General features: G+C 47.1%; 5 protein-coding genes across 5 annotated transcripts; 2 read left to right on the forward strand and 3 right to left on the reverse strand.

Annotated features, from left to right (window-relative positions):
• Window positions 1-2,370: 2,370 nt before the first annotated feature.
• On the reverse strand, window positions 2,371-3,254 carry N7458_004340 (uncharacterized protein; the record flags this gene model as incomplete). The annotated part of the gene is made up of 3 exons (XM_056907722.1): window positions 2,371-2,379; window positions 2,407-2,618; window positions 2,663-3,254. 3 exons carry the CDS (start codon window positions 3,252-3,254, stop codon window positions 2,371-2,373), a joined length of 813 nt encoding a protein of 270 aa, XP_056768449.1.
• Window positions 3,255-3,558: 304 nt separating this feature from the next.
• On the forward strand, window positions 3,559-6,187 carry N7458_004341 (uncharacterized protein; the record flags this gene model as incomplete). Its single annotated transcript, XM_056907723.1, has 3 exons — window positions 3,559-3,979; window positions 4,030-4,256; window positions 4,370-6,187. 3 exons carry the CDS (start codon window positions 3,559-3,561, stop codon window positions 6,185-6,187), a joined length of 2,466 nt encoding a protein of 821 aa, XP_056768450.1.
• Window positions 6,188-7,249: 1,062 nt separating this feature from the next.
• Window positions 7,250-7,816, forward strand: N7458_004342 (uncharacterized protein; the record flags this gene model as incomplete). The annotated part of the gene is made up of 2 exons (XM_056907724.1): window positions 7,250-7,421; window positions 7,473-7,816. 2 exons carry the CDS (start codon window positions 7,250-7,252, stop codon window positions 7,814-7,816), a joined length of 516 nt encoding a protein of 171 aa, XP_056768451.1.
• A 331-nt stretch (window positions 7,817-8,147) lies between these two features.
• N7458_004343 (WD40 repeat domain-containing protein) lies at window positions 8,148-11,091 on the reverse strand (the record flags this gene model as incomplete). Its single annotated transcript, XM_056907725.1, has 2 exons — window positions 8,148-8,261; window positions 9,160-11,091. 2 exons carry the CDS (start codon window positions 11,089-11,091, stop codon window positions 8,148-8,150), a joined length of 2,046 nt encoding a protein of 681 aa, XP_056768452.1.
• A 163-nt stretch (window positions 11,092-11,254) lies between these two features.
• N7458_004344 (uncharacterized protein) lies at window positions 11,255-12,661 on the reverse strand (the record flags this gene model as incomplete). The annotated part of the gene is made up of 1 exon (XM_056907726.1): window positions 11,255-12,661. The coding sequence occupies one exon, from the start codon at window positions 12,659-12,661 to the stop codon at window positions 11,255-11,257; it is 1,407 nt and encodes a 468-aa protein (XP_056768453.1).
• Between the last annotated feature and the right edge of the window lie 3,358 nt (window positions 12,662-16,019).

Raw genomic sequence — 16,019 nt, forward strand, 5'->3', positions numbered from 1 at the left:
ACCATAACAGGAGCCTTACAGCTTAGCCGCATCATCTATCGGAATGTGGCTTTCAGAAGGAGCCATGTTCGGTTGAATTTAGAGCCTCACATTGGCGATGTTGCATTAATAACGTTGTCCTTGCCAAGGCCATGGGCCGTGCATGCTGGCCAGCGCATTAACTTAGGTATTCCCCACGTGGGAATCTTTTACCTTTTTCAAACACATCCATTCGCAATTAGCTGGTGGGAAAACGACATACAAGGGCAGGCGGTTTCCGTCTCAATATTACTTCGTCCGCGTTCCGGTTTCACAAGAAGGATTCTCGATCGCGTTGAGCCGAACACAGAATGTTCTGCTTGGATCGATGGTCCTTTCGGCCCATCTTCCGTCAATTGCAAGTTAGCTGGCAAAGTTGGTGACTACGGACATATATTTATGGTCACCACTGGAATTGGCATAGCAGCTCAGTTGTCTTATATTAAGGAGCTTTTGGACGGTTATGATAAGGCACAAGTATCAACCCAAAGGATATCACTGGTCTGGGAGTTAGATAAGATAGGGGACTGGGAGAGCGCGCGAGACTTACTACAAATCCTGGTGGAGCGAGATAAGGGATACGTCAGTTCTCGCTTCATTCTTTCAAGAAAGTCATTTACTAATGTTGCCGCAGATGCTTCGAGTCTCTGTTTATGACGCTTTGCACACCAGGTCAGAAACCGAAGTCGAGCATATCGGGCATAACGGCCTCATCAATGTGCATAGTGGCCGCGCGAACTGGAAGGAGCAATTAGACCGCGAGCTAGTGAATCAAAGAGGAAAACTCTTGGTGTCAGGTTCGATTTCAACCTTAATCAGGTTCAAGTATAAAGGAGTGCCTAACATGAAGTCAAAGTTTCTGCACAGGATCTAGTGCGGCATGAAGTCCGCAATCTGGTTAGGTCTCGCGTGAATAAGGGAGTGGAGTTATTTGAAACTGAATTTCAACCTTGGGGGCAAACTGGAAGTTTACGAGCTTGTTTGAAGCCATGAGTGTGGACCTAGGACCAGGATGCGCAATGACACAGAAGCTTTACGAGTATCTCCTTGAGGCGACTTTCTTAGATAGTCCATCGTTTTCCAGCATTTTTCGTTGTGGAGTCCGGTGGGGTACTGTAGCAAATGATTCTGGCCACTTCTTTAATTATATACTATAATTATTATTCTCCCACTTATTGTGCTACACCGAAGATGATATATGGGGTTCTCTCAGCTATAGAGACACCTCACAAGTGATGACCAGTAATACCGCAGGGGGAGACTCCCGCAGGACTGCGGACTCCTGCAAGGCGACTAACTCTTGCAGGAATGCTTCCAATTCTCGGCTTAAAGTCAGTACCCCCGCAGGACCAAGGACTCCTGTAGGACTAGAGACTCCCGCAGGACTGGAGACCCCCGCAGGACCAAGGACTCCCGCAGGACTAGAGAATACCGCAAGACTGGAGACTCCCGCAGGACTAGAGACCCCCGCAGGACTAGAGAATACCGCGGAGACTAAGGACGTCTCTAGTCCTTTAGTCCTGCAGGAGTCTCTAGTCCTGTAAGAGTCCCTAGTCCCGCAGGATCAGTAAAACCACTGACTAAGCCGAGAACTGGAAGCACTCCTGCGAGTTAGTCGTCTTTCAGGAGTCCACTGCGGGAGTCTCCGATCTAGAACACGCACGTATCGAACAGGCGAAGAGGCTTCGCACGCCCTACAGCCTCCGATTCAGCCTGTAGAGTGTGTTCAAATACCATCGCTGGTTGAAGTTGAACCGGTGACTTTGCCACGTCCACCAGTCAATTAAGACGACTGACTACACCGAAAACCGGCTCCTGCGGGAGTGACTTGTTCTGCAGGAGTCCGCCTTCCCTGGCCTCACCCCGAGCTTGAAAAGCTCTCTGCCGTGTTTGGCATTCTCCCAGGCATTCTCCCAGGCTGTATGACATTCGCCTCCCATCGGCGACGAATGATGGGCTCGGTGGTCGCCATCAGTGTCCGCAGTGAGTTTTCTACATTTAAACCGGGGTATAAATATATATCATGTAGTTGAATGTTGATTTTATGTTATCTTTGCTAGAATTCTGTAAGGTTGGGAGATACGGCTCTAGTTTGTTTTGTCTGGTTTCAATTCAGATTCTGCGCCTCCTATATTGGCCAAAATGACGATTCAGGGTGGAATGAATAGCTGATATAGGACAGTTGTCATGCCTTGGATCTCTTGTCCATTGGTATTCCAGATGCTTATTCATGGCGCCCACTAACATGACTCCCAATGCGAATTCCTAAAGGCAATGTTTCGAAATAGTGTCGTTTCAAACTCCACGCTCCCCCAGGGTTGGCAAGATGCAGAAATTCCTCCTCCGGTAAAATTAGCGATGCTATATAGAAAAGCCAAGAAAACTAACCTTTACTAACTGCTCGATAGTTGTGTCTTCCTTGGTTTTTTGAACAAATGAATGCGCCAGCCCTGAAAGAGGGGGTATATCGACGTCGTGGCTTGAGTCACGAATTGAGGCGGGACGATCGCTCAGGAACACCACAATCGACCCAATGTCTTTAATATCTTTCTGAATCGTGTTGGAGGAGTGCTTATCCAGTAAGCATTTGCCAATGTTCGCTTCTCGTGATTAGCAATATTCCAATCATGGGGAGAGGACATACCGAGTTTGACTTCGCCTTGCCAAGTAAGAAGAATATTGCTGAAGTCTAGCAATCCATACCCAGTTTTCAACGCCGAATGGATATATTTAAGTCCTTCTAGGATCTCTCTGCAGACTGTCGCTATGTCTGCTTCACTGAACTGAACTGTACCTGCAACACAACCGAGACTGATTGCTAAGTGCTCATACTCATAGACCAAATAAAGTTGCTCTCCAGATAGAAAGTGATCAATCAAGGATACCAGATTCCTATGACTAGCAAATTGCAAGCCTCGAAGAGATCGCGAATTTCGGGCTCCGTGGTCTTTGATCAGACAAATGGGTAAGTTCTCAGTGTCTTTCAACGCTATGACTCCCGGCCCAGCCTGATCAATATTATAGGATTTATGATACTTATTCGGAGAGATTTTCTTGGAATAGGCCACGGTCGCGCTTTTCTCACTTGCTTTAATAGGAACCCCCATTCGATATGCAGGATTCTTTTCGAGCACCTTTATCGGCGGGCTTGCTTGTACCCCAGTGTTATTGACATCTTTTGCTCCTCGCCACAATTGATTTGGTAGAATAGTATCTCGCTTCGTGTTTAAGTCCATTTCGTAAACTCTGTCTCGCGTCTTCGGGCGGTTTAAATCAAAGGTAGGAGAGTGACGGTTGCTACACGCACTTTCCACCGGAGGGTTAGCGATGATTTATACGGAAACCCGGTGTCGTGTTTCAGGTCTAAGTTTATTAGTTTGTCGTTCCTTGTTTCGTAATTCCAAACACATATTTTGATAGCCACCGGTATTTTGCATTATTACCACCGCTAACCAGGCGGCTTAGCCGTGTCAGTGAACCAAAATAGTGTCGCAGCCCTAGTTAAGACCCGACTCTGCCGCTCACCCAGAACCCAACAAAATGGACGCCTCCGACAATCCTCTCGGACACCGCACCAATATCCTCGCCGCCCAAAGGCTTCAGTTTTACCAGGGATGTGTGATTATTGAACTCCACCGCTTGAAATTTGAACTAAATTCAGTCCTTGGATCCCGGTCATTGGATGAACGGAACGTGGCGCGAATTCACAAGATTTTTGAAATTGAGGGTTGCGGCAACCTTGAGCCGGAACACAGAGTTGCTGCGCTGATAGACCAGGAAACTTTGTCAAGGGCGCTTTTGCTATCAGATCTCTCTCGGGAGTCCCTCTTAGACCCAACAAATCAGCCACTGCTACTCCTTGAAGGCGATGTACAATTGATATGTGTCTATGGGAAACACCGCTTAAAGGCTGCAGAGTTGTTTGGGGAGAGAAGATGGCTAGTAGACCTCTATCTTGATGGTATGTATAGATTCAGCTCTGTGTTGAAATGGCTCTGAACGGGATTATAGCGATTCCTTCTGAGGCTCTTACTCAGCTTAGAGAGGAGTCGGCAAAAAGTCTTGACCTTACTGATGGTGAGATTTATCGCACACTGAGGCTATACCAGATTTCCCAAAACAGTGCCCAGGAAAGGAAATGGCGAGCAAAGCTGAAATCTGACGGCCGGCGTCAAGACATCCGGCGCTTACAGCGCGACACAGCTCTTCTCGAAAGTCTGGATAGACTCCTGCCATTTGTGGGTTTATGGAAGCCCATAAAGACAACGCAAATTGAGAGAATGCTCGGACTAAAGTGTCCAGAGGTAGCGTCATTTTTATCTCCTTTTATGTCACTCGCTAATTAGCATAGCTCTTACACCGTTACTTAAGCCATATACACGAAAGATGGTCCCGAATTTTCGAGGGAGAAGATGCATCATTTGTGGACCCAACTTCTGTCCACCTAGTTGAAGGATTGATGCCTCAAAACTCTTTAGAGGATCGCCGCCGCATTTTGAATCTTGTAGAGTCGCGACAGATATTTGCCCTTGTTACTGGAGTTAGCCAACGTCAGGCTATGCGAGAACGTCTTCTCTCCACACCTGGGAGGATCATATCCTTGAACACACTGACTCAAGATACCCTCTTTCTTGAGGAACCAGCAAAAGCACTCCGTCACCTCTGTCCAAAGTTCACAGGAAGCTTCAGACAGGTTATGCTTCGTCACTGGAGCATAGATGGAAGTACATTTGAGATTCAGAAATCAGAGCACAAGTTTGGAACCATGCAACAATCGGCAAATTCATTTCCACTCTGCATGATGCAACTTTGGCTTTTTGCGTTCAGACATTTCATCCATCAACAGCGTCGCGCGAAAATTGATCTACATGATTTTGGATGGTCCACCGAGGATCACAGCCTGAGAAAATTAGCAAAATTGGCTGAGCGTCTAGGATTCAAAACGGAAGAGATCACCGCCCTGGCAAATGAAGACATATACAAAAGCATTGCTAAAGGGTTTATTGAGTCACTATGTAGAGAGGAATTCTACATAATCGAAGAGCGTCGAGTTCAATATCTGTCAGGCCAGCTGCACAAAATTCTGCGCAATCTTCCAAGATACTCGGAAGAAGATCTCGATGCCGTGGAATTTACGACGATCAACCCCGAAGCAGCGGCTACAAACAGGTTTAACTGTCCAACGCGAGACCAACACGATCAGCAACGAAAACATCTTTTTCTAGAAAAGGTCTTTGGTCAAAGTCAACCATCTGCACAATATCCAACTTCCCTTGGCGTGACAAGAGAAATTTTGTACTGTTTCTTTGGCGACATCCAGACAATGATTTCGAGTCAGACAGACACGGTCTCAGAAGGTTATACAGAGCAAATTAGTCTTCAGCCTAATCAGGGAACATTGATAGATGCTCCCACCGCGCTAAATCCTATCATCAGCCGTCTCGAAGCCCTGGTGGAAGAAACCGAACCTAATCTCGATATTATTATGACAGAGCAAATAGAAACAAACGAGGTCCCGCCGGACCAGTCCTCCAGTCGGTATTCTCGAAGTCCTGATACGCGTCGAAGTCCTGATGCGCGTCGAAGTCCTGATTTGCGTATCATAACGAGGGACAGCCCCAGTGAGCCAGTCGAGATGGAAACTTACCCAAGTGGAACACCTGATCCCCCACCGCCTTTAGCCTCAGGCTTCGAAGATCTCTCTTGTATTGGCCCAATGGAGAGTAAAAACTATTTATCTGTGCGCCACAGGATCCCTGAGATTCTTAGGATATGGTTCCAGTCGCAGCGAGAGGTGATAGTTATTTTTCTTTTTGAATTTCGGACGTATTATAAGTTGAGCACGGAAGGTGGACTTAGCCTGCGATTGCTGTTACAGGACCTTTCCAGAGAGCACATTTTCATACTAATCAATGAGTTCGGCATTGGGACGCCGGATATAAACAAGACTTACGAAGCGGCGATGAAAGAGCGCTTGTTGTTGGTCAGCAGAAGAGAGAACCCAGCTCAAGGGAAAAATGAGGTCGGATTGATCTCACTGGACAGGCTGCAGGAATATGTTTCCAACTATGATATTCAAACAGGAAAGAGAAAGCGAAACATAGACGAGGGGTCTGGCAAGCGTCGTCCTGGGCTAAGCAGACAGTCTTCAGAGGACGACATACGTTAAAAACAAAACAAGCGCAGTCGTTGCTTTTACTTTAGAAGAGCAGAATATATCAGGATATTACAATAATTCTCGAAATCGGCTTGACCGATACTTGATAACGATTACCCCCTAGAGTCCTTAGCGAAGGTCAGACGTAAGGTGGATTTCCACAGATCATATATGAGGGCCGCTTGTACTTGCAGGCGAACCACGGCCCACTAAAGCCGATAGCGTACTTGACTACTGTAATATTGCGCACTCTAAGTCTCTCATTACAATAAATATGAGGCCTACTTCTCTTGTGTATTATTGATCCTTGGGACGACGCATCACAATATATCCTAATACCTTGAATTACAACCCGCAACGAGAATATAGCCTGTCCTAGGGCTTAAGCAAGCTCTGCGTTGTGCAACTCCGCCGCTAAAGAACGTCTTGACAAATTCCTTCTGATTCTCTCTGCCTCCGCGTTCGTTTCAGCCTCGCAAACTATCTTTGCGATCAGCAAACTAAAGTATCGATGCCAACATCGACTTCCACTCCTAAATCGAACATTTATTGCAGCGTCCCGTGTTTTCTTCAATCAAACCCCTTTCATAAACTACCATATTGTTCTTCGGCGATCTCAACCTTATTGGCGTTTCACCGTAAGAACCATGCTGCTGACATTGCATTATACCACTCGATCCAAAATGGTGTCGCAGGCTCATTCCGACCTCCGCAGTACCTCAATCCTAAAACATGACGGCGGGCTAGATCTCCTAGCCCGAACTAACCTTCATTAGGTTTCCTGCTTCCACGGCGCTGCCCCGCCTGCCGAACCCAAAACATGACGGCGACTGGGCTACAAGCCAAATGGTGTTTCGGAACCCAAACCCGCAATGATCGGCGAGTGGTTGTCCGCATGGGATGCGGGCCAAATTAGTGTTGCAGAATACGAAGTAGCCACGAACAAGTTGTGTAGCCAGAAAGGGTATGTGCAGTGTGTAAGGCAAAATAAACCAAAATATATAACCCGCAGATGCCGTATAATATCCTGGATTTCATTCAAAATTTATTCAATTGCTACAGAGATCAAAGAAAATGCGCTTCTCTATCTCTATGTTTCTTGCTAGCGTCTATGTACGCACCTCCTTTGGTGGTACTCTCGAAGTTATCGACTATGATGGCCAATGCCTTATATGGTCTAAGGATAACCATGGCTGCACTGGATATTCTGCATCTTTTGCCAAGCTCGACGGAGATGACTGTTCAAGTAGGCAATTGCTTGATCGAAAATTAAAATATAGTATTGACGAACTTCTAGAGTTGAGCGAAGTCATAAATGGTGTCCGCAAAGACTACTCTGTGCTTAACGTGGACGCTTGCGGCACGGAAAATGGTCTACCAGCTGCATCGATCGAGGTGAAACAGACTGGGCTGGTCACCTTCTTCAATCAGAATGGAGACGAGTCGTCGTGTACGCTGAGTAACGGATTGAAGGTTGGCAGCTTATGCACTGCGTCCGACTATATATCCGAGCCTTCCACGAAGTCATCCTCCGCTCTGGTTTCACCTACAGCTCTGGTTTCACCTACAGCTTCGTCGGCTCTGAATCCGTCCTCTATTTCCCTGCTAACTGTATCTACTTGTGGTTGCTCGGCGGTCTGATTAAGTATAGAGGATATTGTGAAGATAGGCGACATTCTCGGGAACCGAGCATCTCGTTCACTCTCTTGGAAGACTCCCTGTCTTACTGTTATCTTTTAACATTGTTTCCGTTTCTGTACCTTCTGATCTTGACAAATCAAGTATAGTCTAAGAGATATTGACGTTTTCATTTTGTATATGAAGTTCCCTGGAATCGATTACTGATTTAAGCCGTTATAAGTAAACAAGTTATACAACAAATGATTTACAGTATGTCAAGATGAGGAATTGATGTACTGGCTAGTACTGAGGATTTTCAATAAAATCAGTCCATTGATTAAGGCAAGTGTGGCTAAACACTCTTTGGAGTCTGTATCATCCAGTTGCGGTGTATTACGGCGCCATTCTTCCGACCTAACCCGAATACCATACGAATGCTTAGGGAATTGGATAGACGATGAACAGCCTATCCCACAAGGATTTTAGTGGTATTTGACGACTCCTTCCGTTCGACAATTTACTTTATGTATAGTAACCGTTTTTTCAAGTCTGCCGCACTAACCCAAATTGCGTGCCACATCTGATTCGTTCCTAGGGACATCCCTCTTTTACATAGACCTGCGACTATGTCTCAGATTCCTAGGCTGAACGATTAGAAACTGAATAGCACTAGTACATAAAAAGACAGAATATCTCAAGGTGACTAGTTACAGTGCGTCCCGAAACTGGTGAAACCACCTGCACTCTCAGAGAGACTCTCTAGCCCCACTGCAAATAGACCTTAGTCTACATTGAGAATAGCTCCGGAATATCAATATTCCTGCAGAAGTATCAATACCGTGACTTACCCTAATTAAAATACGATTGTTGTCTAATAGATGTATTAGCGACCCAAGGAATCTAGAATTTTCCATAGTTGTTCTCGAGCTTGCCTTGACCACTACACACTGAGACTCTCTCGGCCCCACTGCCAAGATCTTCGCGCAGATCATCAATCGGACTGCCCACAGTAATTTGAGGACCCTTACGTAATAGATTCTTGTATGGTATCTCTTCCTGCAAGACAATAAATACATCGCACGCTGTGCATGTGGGATACACGTTGAGGGTCACTGTACCATTACAGCGGGCCGCAACTTTTTGTTGCCAGTCCAATGAATGATCTGTGCTAAGGTCTTGGCAGTGGGTCCCAGAAAGGGAGTCTCAGTGTGTAATGGTCAAGGCAATTTCGAGAATCACTGTTTGAACGCGCAGTAAGAGAAGTTTTATTTAAGAGGAATCCAGCGCTTGGCAGGGAAACTTGGTAGTTTCCGCGAATCAAACGTGAAGAACAGTACCTGTCCCGAAGCACAACCAATACATACGACCGATGGTGAGACCGCGGAAGTAAACCAGCCACGTGGCCGGTACTCAGGTGGTAACCAGAGCTGATTCTCAGAATTCCAAGTGATCCATGTACCATCGGAACTTATACCCCAACCCTCATATCGCGCGGCTCCCGGATCCATGCTGTTAGTCGGTCCCATATCTCCAAGTAAAGATAAAAGAAGGGTGCCATTACTAGTTTCAAGGTATGAGTTCGTAATGTCGAATAATCTCACAGAGCTGGTTATTCCAACGTTAAGAGTCTGTAGGCACTGGCCGTTGACAACATCCCAGACCTTGATGGTGCGATCCTGGGAAGATGACGCGAGGAACTTGGATTCACGTGAGAAAACGGTCGAGCGGACTAGGTCACTGTGACCTTTGAGGGTTTGTAGGCACAACCCGCTGTTGGCATCCCACACCTTCACGGTGCGGTCTCTTGAAGCTGAGGCGAGGAGCTTGGAATTATGAGAGAAAATTGCTGAGTTGACGACGTCGCTATGGCCCTGGAAGGTCTGTATGCATTGACCGCTGCTAATATCCCACACGTTGATGGTGTGATCGTCTGAGGCTAAGGCGAACAGCTTGGAATCATGTGAGTAGAGAGCCGAACTGGCTATATAGTTATGGCCCTTAAAGGTCTGTAAGCAATAGCCGCTGCCAGTATCCCATAGCTTGATGGTGCTATCCCATGAAGAGGAGGCGAGGATTTTGGAATTGCGAGAGAAGGCGACTGATTTGACTCCTTCCCTATGGCCCTCTAGGGTCTGTAGGCACTGACCGCTGCTGGTATCCCACACCTTGATAGTGCGATCGTCTGAGGCCGAGACGAGGTGCTTGGAATCATGTGAGAAGATAGCCGAGCTGACCATGTCGCTATGGCCCTCGAGGGTCTGTAGACAAACCCCGTTGCTGACATCCCATATCTTTGTAGTGCGATCCCATGAAGACGAGGCAAGGAGCTTGGAATCGTGGGAGAAGACGATTGAGTTGATAAGATCACTATGACAGTCGAGAGTCCCTCGGCACCCGCTGCTACAGACGTCCCACACCTTGATAGTGCGATCCCAGGAAGCTGAGGCGAGAAGCTTGGATTCATGGGAGAAGACGACCGATTTGACTCCTTCCCTATGGCCCTCGAGAGTCTGTATGCACTGGCCGCTGGCCGCATCCCACACCTTAATCGTGCGATCCCACGAGGACGACGCGAGGAGCTGAGAGTCATGGGAGAAAGCTGTCGAGCTGACCATGTCGTTATGGCGGTCTAAGGTCTGTAGACACTGCCCGCTATCGGCATCCCATACCTTGACGGTGCGATCGTATGAGGCTGAGGCGAGGAGCGTGGAATTATGAGAGAAGATGGCCCAGTGGACTAAGTTGCTATGACCGTCGAGAGTCTGTAGGCATTTACCGCTGCTCCTATCCCACACCTTGACAGTGCGATCTAGAGAAGCCGAGACGAGGAGCTTGGAATCATTGGAGAAAAAGGTAGAGCTGACCGTGTCGCTATGACCGTCGAGGGTCTGTAGGCATTGGCTGCTGTTGGTATCCCATATCTTGATAGTGCGATCGCTTGAAGCTGAGGCGAGGAGTTTGGAATCGTGGGAGAAGGCGGCTGACTCGACTATGTCGTTATGGCCCTGGAAGGTCTGTAGGCATTGCCCACTGCTGACATCCCATACCTTAACGGTGCGATCCCATGAAGCCGAGGCAACGAGCCGAGAATCATGAGAGAAGGTAGCCGTGTTGACCATTTCGCTATGGCCCTGGAATGTCTGTAGGCATCGGCCGTTACTGGTATCCCACAGCTTGATAGTGCGATCAGCTGAAGCGGAGGCGAGGAGATGGGAATCATGGGAAAAGACAACCGAGTTGACCCTGTCCTTATGACCCTCAAGGGTCTGTAGACATGCGCTCCAATCCTCTTCCATCGTGTTTTTTCGACTTATCCACGCTGGTCCTTGTTCTTGAAACTGCATCCTCGTTATGCTGCTAACCGGACAAAATACTAGTCCCGAAGCGTATGCTTGAAGTGGATAGTGCTCGATTGCCATTTTATGGTATAAGATAAACCGGCATGCATCTCGAACTCTATCAATAAGTTGTGAATTCATCTGTGTCATCTAAGGGAATATTATCAGAGTCGTGCTTTGAACTATACGAGTAGAAACAGACCTGGAGCAAATTTTCGAGCTTTAGTATCGAAGCTACTCCCCCTGATAAGTTCCGTGACAGGCTAAGAGCCTCGAGCCAATGAAGGTAGTGATTGCGGAAGAAAATGCCAACTGGGCCACTGTCCTGTAGGTCTCCTATCGCATTCTTGTTTGGAGAGCATCTACAAAGGTGATCAACCCAGTAAATACACGCGTAATCTATTGCGGCTAGTGGATCTGGATCTGGCTGGTTGACCTGCTCGATTGGACAGCCTGGGTGGACGAGGCTATAGATGTCGCGTCGTAGTGTCCGCGCCATAGCGCGTAAAGACCTTGAAAAAATAGAATAGTGTACAATGTCTTCTCCGCCGGGAAAAATCTCTGCTTCTTGAAGGAGAAAGTCCTTGGCTGACTGGTGAACTAGAGAGATCGTGCGTCCTCGGATTGTTAGGAAAGAGCCACAAAGCCCTATGATCTCTTCTAGAGACTCATAGGCTTCTGCATAATCGTGTGCAATGTCTTCCGGTAAATCGATACAAGACATTAATTCGTCAAACGTGATAGGGCGGTAAACGGTCGTCATGACTCCAAGAAGAGACTTGCAGAGTTCAGCATCATCCAGTCCGCGGATTTGGTTCAACATTCGCTTGTAAAGCTCGTCAAGACCAGAAGGGAAATCTTGTAGTTTCTTTCGAACGTGTCTCTTCGAGACATGAGTAAGCTCCTTGCAAACCAAGGCCACCCAGAGGAAGGTACCATGTGCGTTGGACGACAAATGTTGGAACACAGCATCACGATTTTCATTGTTATATTTCTTCTTTTCAGCCAACTTCTGAACCTTGTAATTAATGAAGATAGCGACAGCCTTAGCGACGGATGTCTCGTTCAATTCCAAACATAGCTTTGTCTTCTGTGAAAGCGTATCAAGTGTCTCTTCGATAGTTGGCCAATTGCGGCTCGAGACAATCCATTTGATATGTGGGTATGCCGATGATTTCTGGGCGACAAATTCAAGAAGTCGATATAAACCCATAGTGCATTCGTCGAGAGCGTCGATGATTAAATACGTTGTCCGTAATAGTGGGTCCTCGAGGATACTAGCGAGGATTTCCGACAAAGCTTCCCACGCATTGACATCCTCAAAGACCTGCTTCCCAGCCTTGTCATACTGTTTCCGTACATGGGAGATGAGGATTGGCTGCTGGTCGACCATCATAGATATAAGGCCTCGAAGGACCGAAGTCGCGTGGTTGATCCGCACGTCGGTGGCCTGACAGAAAAAGAAGGAGACAGCGTGCGTTTCAGGAGCGGACTTCGTGAGCTCGTCGATGATTCCACACAAGAGCATTGTTTTACCCTTCCCAGGGTCCCCTTTAATCCACAGCAGTTGACTGTGTTTCTGATAGCGCCATCGTATGAAATCAGCATGATCGAGGATCCAAGTATATGCATCTTTGAGTAGTCCACCTTTGTCCGTCTCGATACGATACTTGTCATGACGAGGATTAGTCGTCTGCAAATCCCGAAGGCAGGCTAGGTTTGCTGATTTTTCAAGTTGCTCTGGGACAGAGATATCCAATAAGTTCGTATATCCCTAGCATGGCTTCGGGAAAACCTACCAGTTGGGGGGTGAAACTGTGCAGTGATATGGCCACTATTTTGTCCGATTTGAACTCCAGAGTTCGTTCCACTGATAGAGATAGACGCCATAGCCATAGCGAGATAGGCGGGATAGCAGTGAGATGGATGTGGTAAAACACACGGTGAAGCGCAAGCCAACAGTCTAGCCCCTCTAACAGGTAGCCCTTCATGCGAAGAAATCGGAAGTTGGAAAAAGAAATATTGTTGGCCGCGTCTCTCTGGTCAAGATCCGAGGAAAGAAGCTGCCTCCAAGAGAAGGGTTAATGAATGATTCAACTCAGCCCCGTGGAAGGTGGGGTTAGCCCATGGAAGGTGGGGTAGGCAGTCCGTCAAATTGGGAGTCTACGAGACTACTCCTGATACGGCACGTGATTTCCATTCATAGAAAATGAAAGACCAGGTGTGAAGTATTTGGGTCAACTAAAGAGATCTGTTTCAAACTTAGCTCATGTAGCTGTACTACATTATCTCAATAGTCCGGCCTGCGTGCCGGAAGTGGCCCTCTGCACTCTTCTCCCTTGCACCGACGACATCAACACACCATTCGAGGAAGGTATCAAATCCTTGGTCGGGACTTTCTGAGTAGGAATGCCAATTTCGCCGAATGAAGGCTTTCAACTCGGCAAAGAGCTCCTCAATAGGATTCAAGTCGGGAGAGTATGGAGGCAAGTACACCAGCTTTACCCCGGCGTTCGAACACATCCTTTCTATTTGGTCAGAGTGATGAAAGGATGCATTGTCCATGACTAACACGGATTTTGGCTCTGGCCACCTCCCACACTGCTGGAGAAGCTGCTCTATAAAATCCTCAAAGATGGATGCATCGGTTGAGCCTTGGAATACTCCAGACAGAACAACACCATCTTGGGCATAGGCAGGTAGTATCTGATATCGCTGATCACGATGGAATTTAGACACTTGAACTGGCGCTGTACCCAGTCCGCCTGAAGCCTATCCTCTTATCACATCCAGACTCATCCACAAAGACAAGGTGGTAAGACTTGAAGTCTGAGATATAGTGAGAGTATTCGTCACGAAGCTCTAGGTTGCGCTCTTGAGCCTTAATACGGGCAGTCTTTTTTGACCAGCTTTTGGACGCAAGGGCACGGCTGATGCTCGATTTCGTTGCTTGAAGAGCGAATTCGTCCCATAGAAAGATCGCCATCTCCTCTAGGTATAAGGTAGGTTTTTCAAGCAGGTGATCGCATAAAGCCTCTAGCATGACTGGAGTGATGCTACGTGGCCGTCCGCCTTTATTAGGCGGTGCTTTGACGCTGCCAAACATCTGTATATTGGAAGAGATTCTCAGGATGGTACTCCTGTGGCAGCCAGCAGCCTCAGCCATCTCCGATACAGATAGTTCCCCACTGTGGATCATGTCATAGATAAGCTCATGCGTTGAAGGGGCTAGGTTTGGCGCCATCTTGGTTCGGCCGCTTGTGATTGAAGGTTAAAGATAGCCTCTTGTTTTCGTGGTGGGGTATGGAGGTGTCGAATGTATTTTATTTACAAGCGAATACATGCTTGAAAGTACCTTGTAATATACGTAAGTAGAAATACATGTCGGACTAACAGGGATACTCCGGAAAATTCCAAATATAGATTAGTGTCTCTCAGCGGTGGGGCTCTAGGATCACTCGAAGAGTGTAGGTTGTTGCACCAGTTTCGGGACGTCCTGTACAGGGCCCTATTCTCGAAATTGCCTTGAGACTGTCTTTCTTGGCCGGGAGCCCGACTGCCAAGGTCTTAGCACAGATCATTCATTGGGCCCGCAACAGAAAGTTGCAGTCCGCTGTAATGTGCCCCTGAGCTAGTACAGCGACCATCAACGTGTAACCAACACTGAAAGTGTACGACGTATTCTTCCGGAAGGAGAGATACAATACTGTACAAGGTTTCATTACCCAATTGATGATCCACGTTAAGGTCTTGGCAGTGGGGCCAAAGGAGTCTCAGCGTGAACTGGGCAACACAATTTCGAGAATCCCTGTACTGCAGTCTTCCAATTTTCCTTTCCATTGTTAATCTGAACTTTGCAAGATACCTGATTACCTATTTTGTGGACTAAATACAGCAACAAAACAGCTCAATCATACATGCCAGCAAAGCTCCAAAAGAAAAACCCACCCCAAACCATGCCGCTGTAAATGTGTGGTCCCCCAAGTTTGCAAAAATTCCAAATCTTTGCAATATTGCCTTGATTGCGCCGGTCATAAGCCCGTAAATGACGGTAGTGCTTATTGTTGCAGCCATAATGAAAATTGTAGCCAGCTACACCACGGTCAAAAATTATCATTAGCTTCGTTGGGAGCGTGAACATACCAGATGGGAGATAATGAGAAATATCCTTCCCCATGAAAACATCAAAGTAGTGATTCCAAAGATAATGGTTGCAGACGAGAATATGAGTCCAAGAATATTGGCTGAAATGGACCATCGAGCGATAGACTGATATCCACCTAAAGCTTTGCTTCCGATACCAGGGATCAGGGCAGATACTTCGGGGGAAGTCTTGCCAAATAAATCGGTAACGTTGAAGGAAAATGAGGTACTTGGATTGGAACAATAGGTGGCCTTATCATCATGTCCTTCACAATACCCTAACAGTCCGACAGAGTAGTAGCCAGGGAGATTAGATTTAAGACCACTAGAGATCTCTTGTATAGAATTGTTGACCTCACTCGCTGCCGTTTGGGCGGCTGCAGAAGCCTGTGCAACACCAGTCTCTGCAGAGCTTATAACATTACCTCCTGTGCTCGTGATTTCCGATGTGGCCGTAGCCGAGTCCAGGCCGCGGACCGAGATCTCTCGGCGAAGAGTGAAGTCAATAGTAGAGAACGAAGACAAGTTCACCTGTAAATGCTCAGTTTAATTCTCAAAAAGCTGTCGCGTTATATGAACCTTCATGAAATATAAGTCACTAGGAGAAGAAGTAGACGTGCATCCAGAGAACACAATCGCTAAGCAAATCAAAGAACCGGTAGACAAGGCCAAGGGAAGGCATTTTAAGACTTGCCCCAACATAGCTAAATCTTATGACGTTAATCCGTTAGTGTGCAGTCTCT

Source organism: Penicillium daleae (assembly GCF_028827525.1).
Source record: "Penicillium daleae strain IBT 16125 chromosome Unknown utg000004l_segment0_segment0, whole genome shotgun sequence".
In the NCBI taxonomy this organism is placed as follows: domain Eukaryota; kingdom Fungi; phylum Ascomycota; class Eurotiomycetes; order Eurotiales; family Aspergillaceae; genus Penicillium; species Penicillium daleae.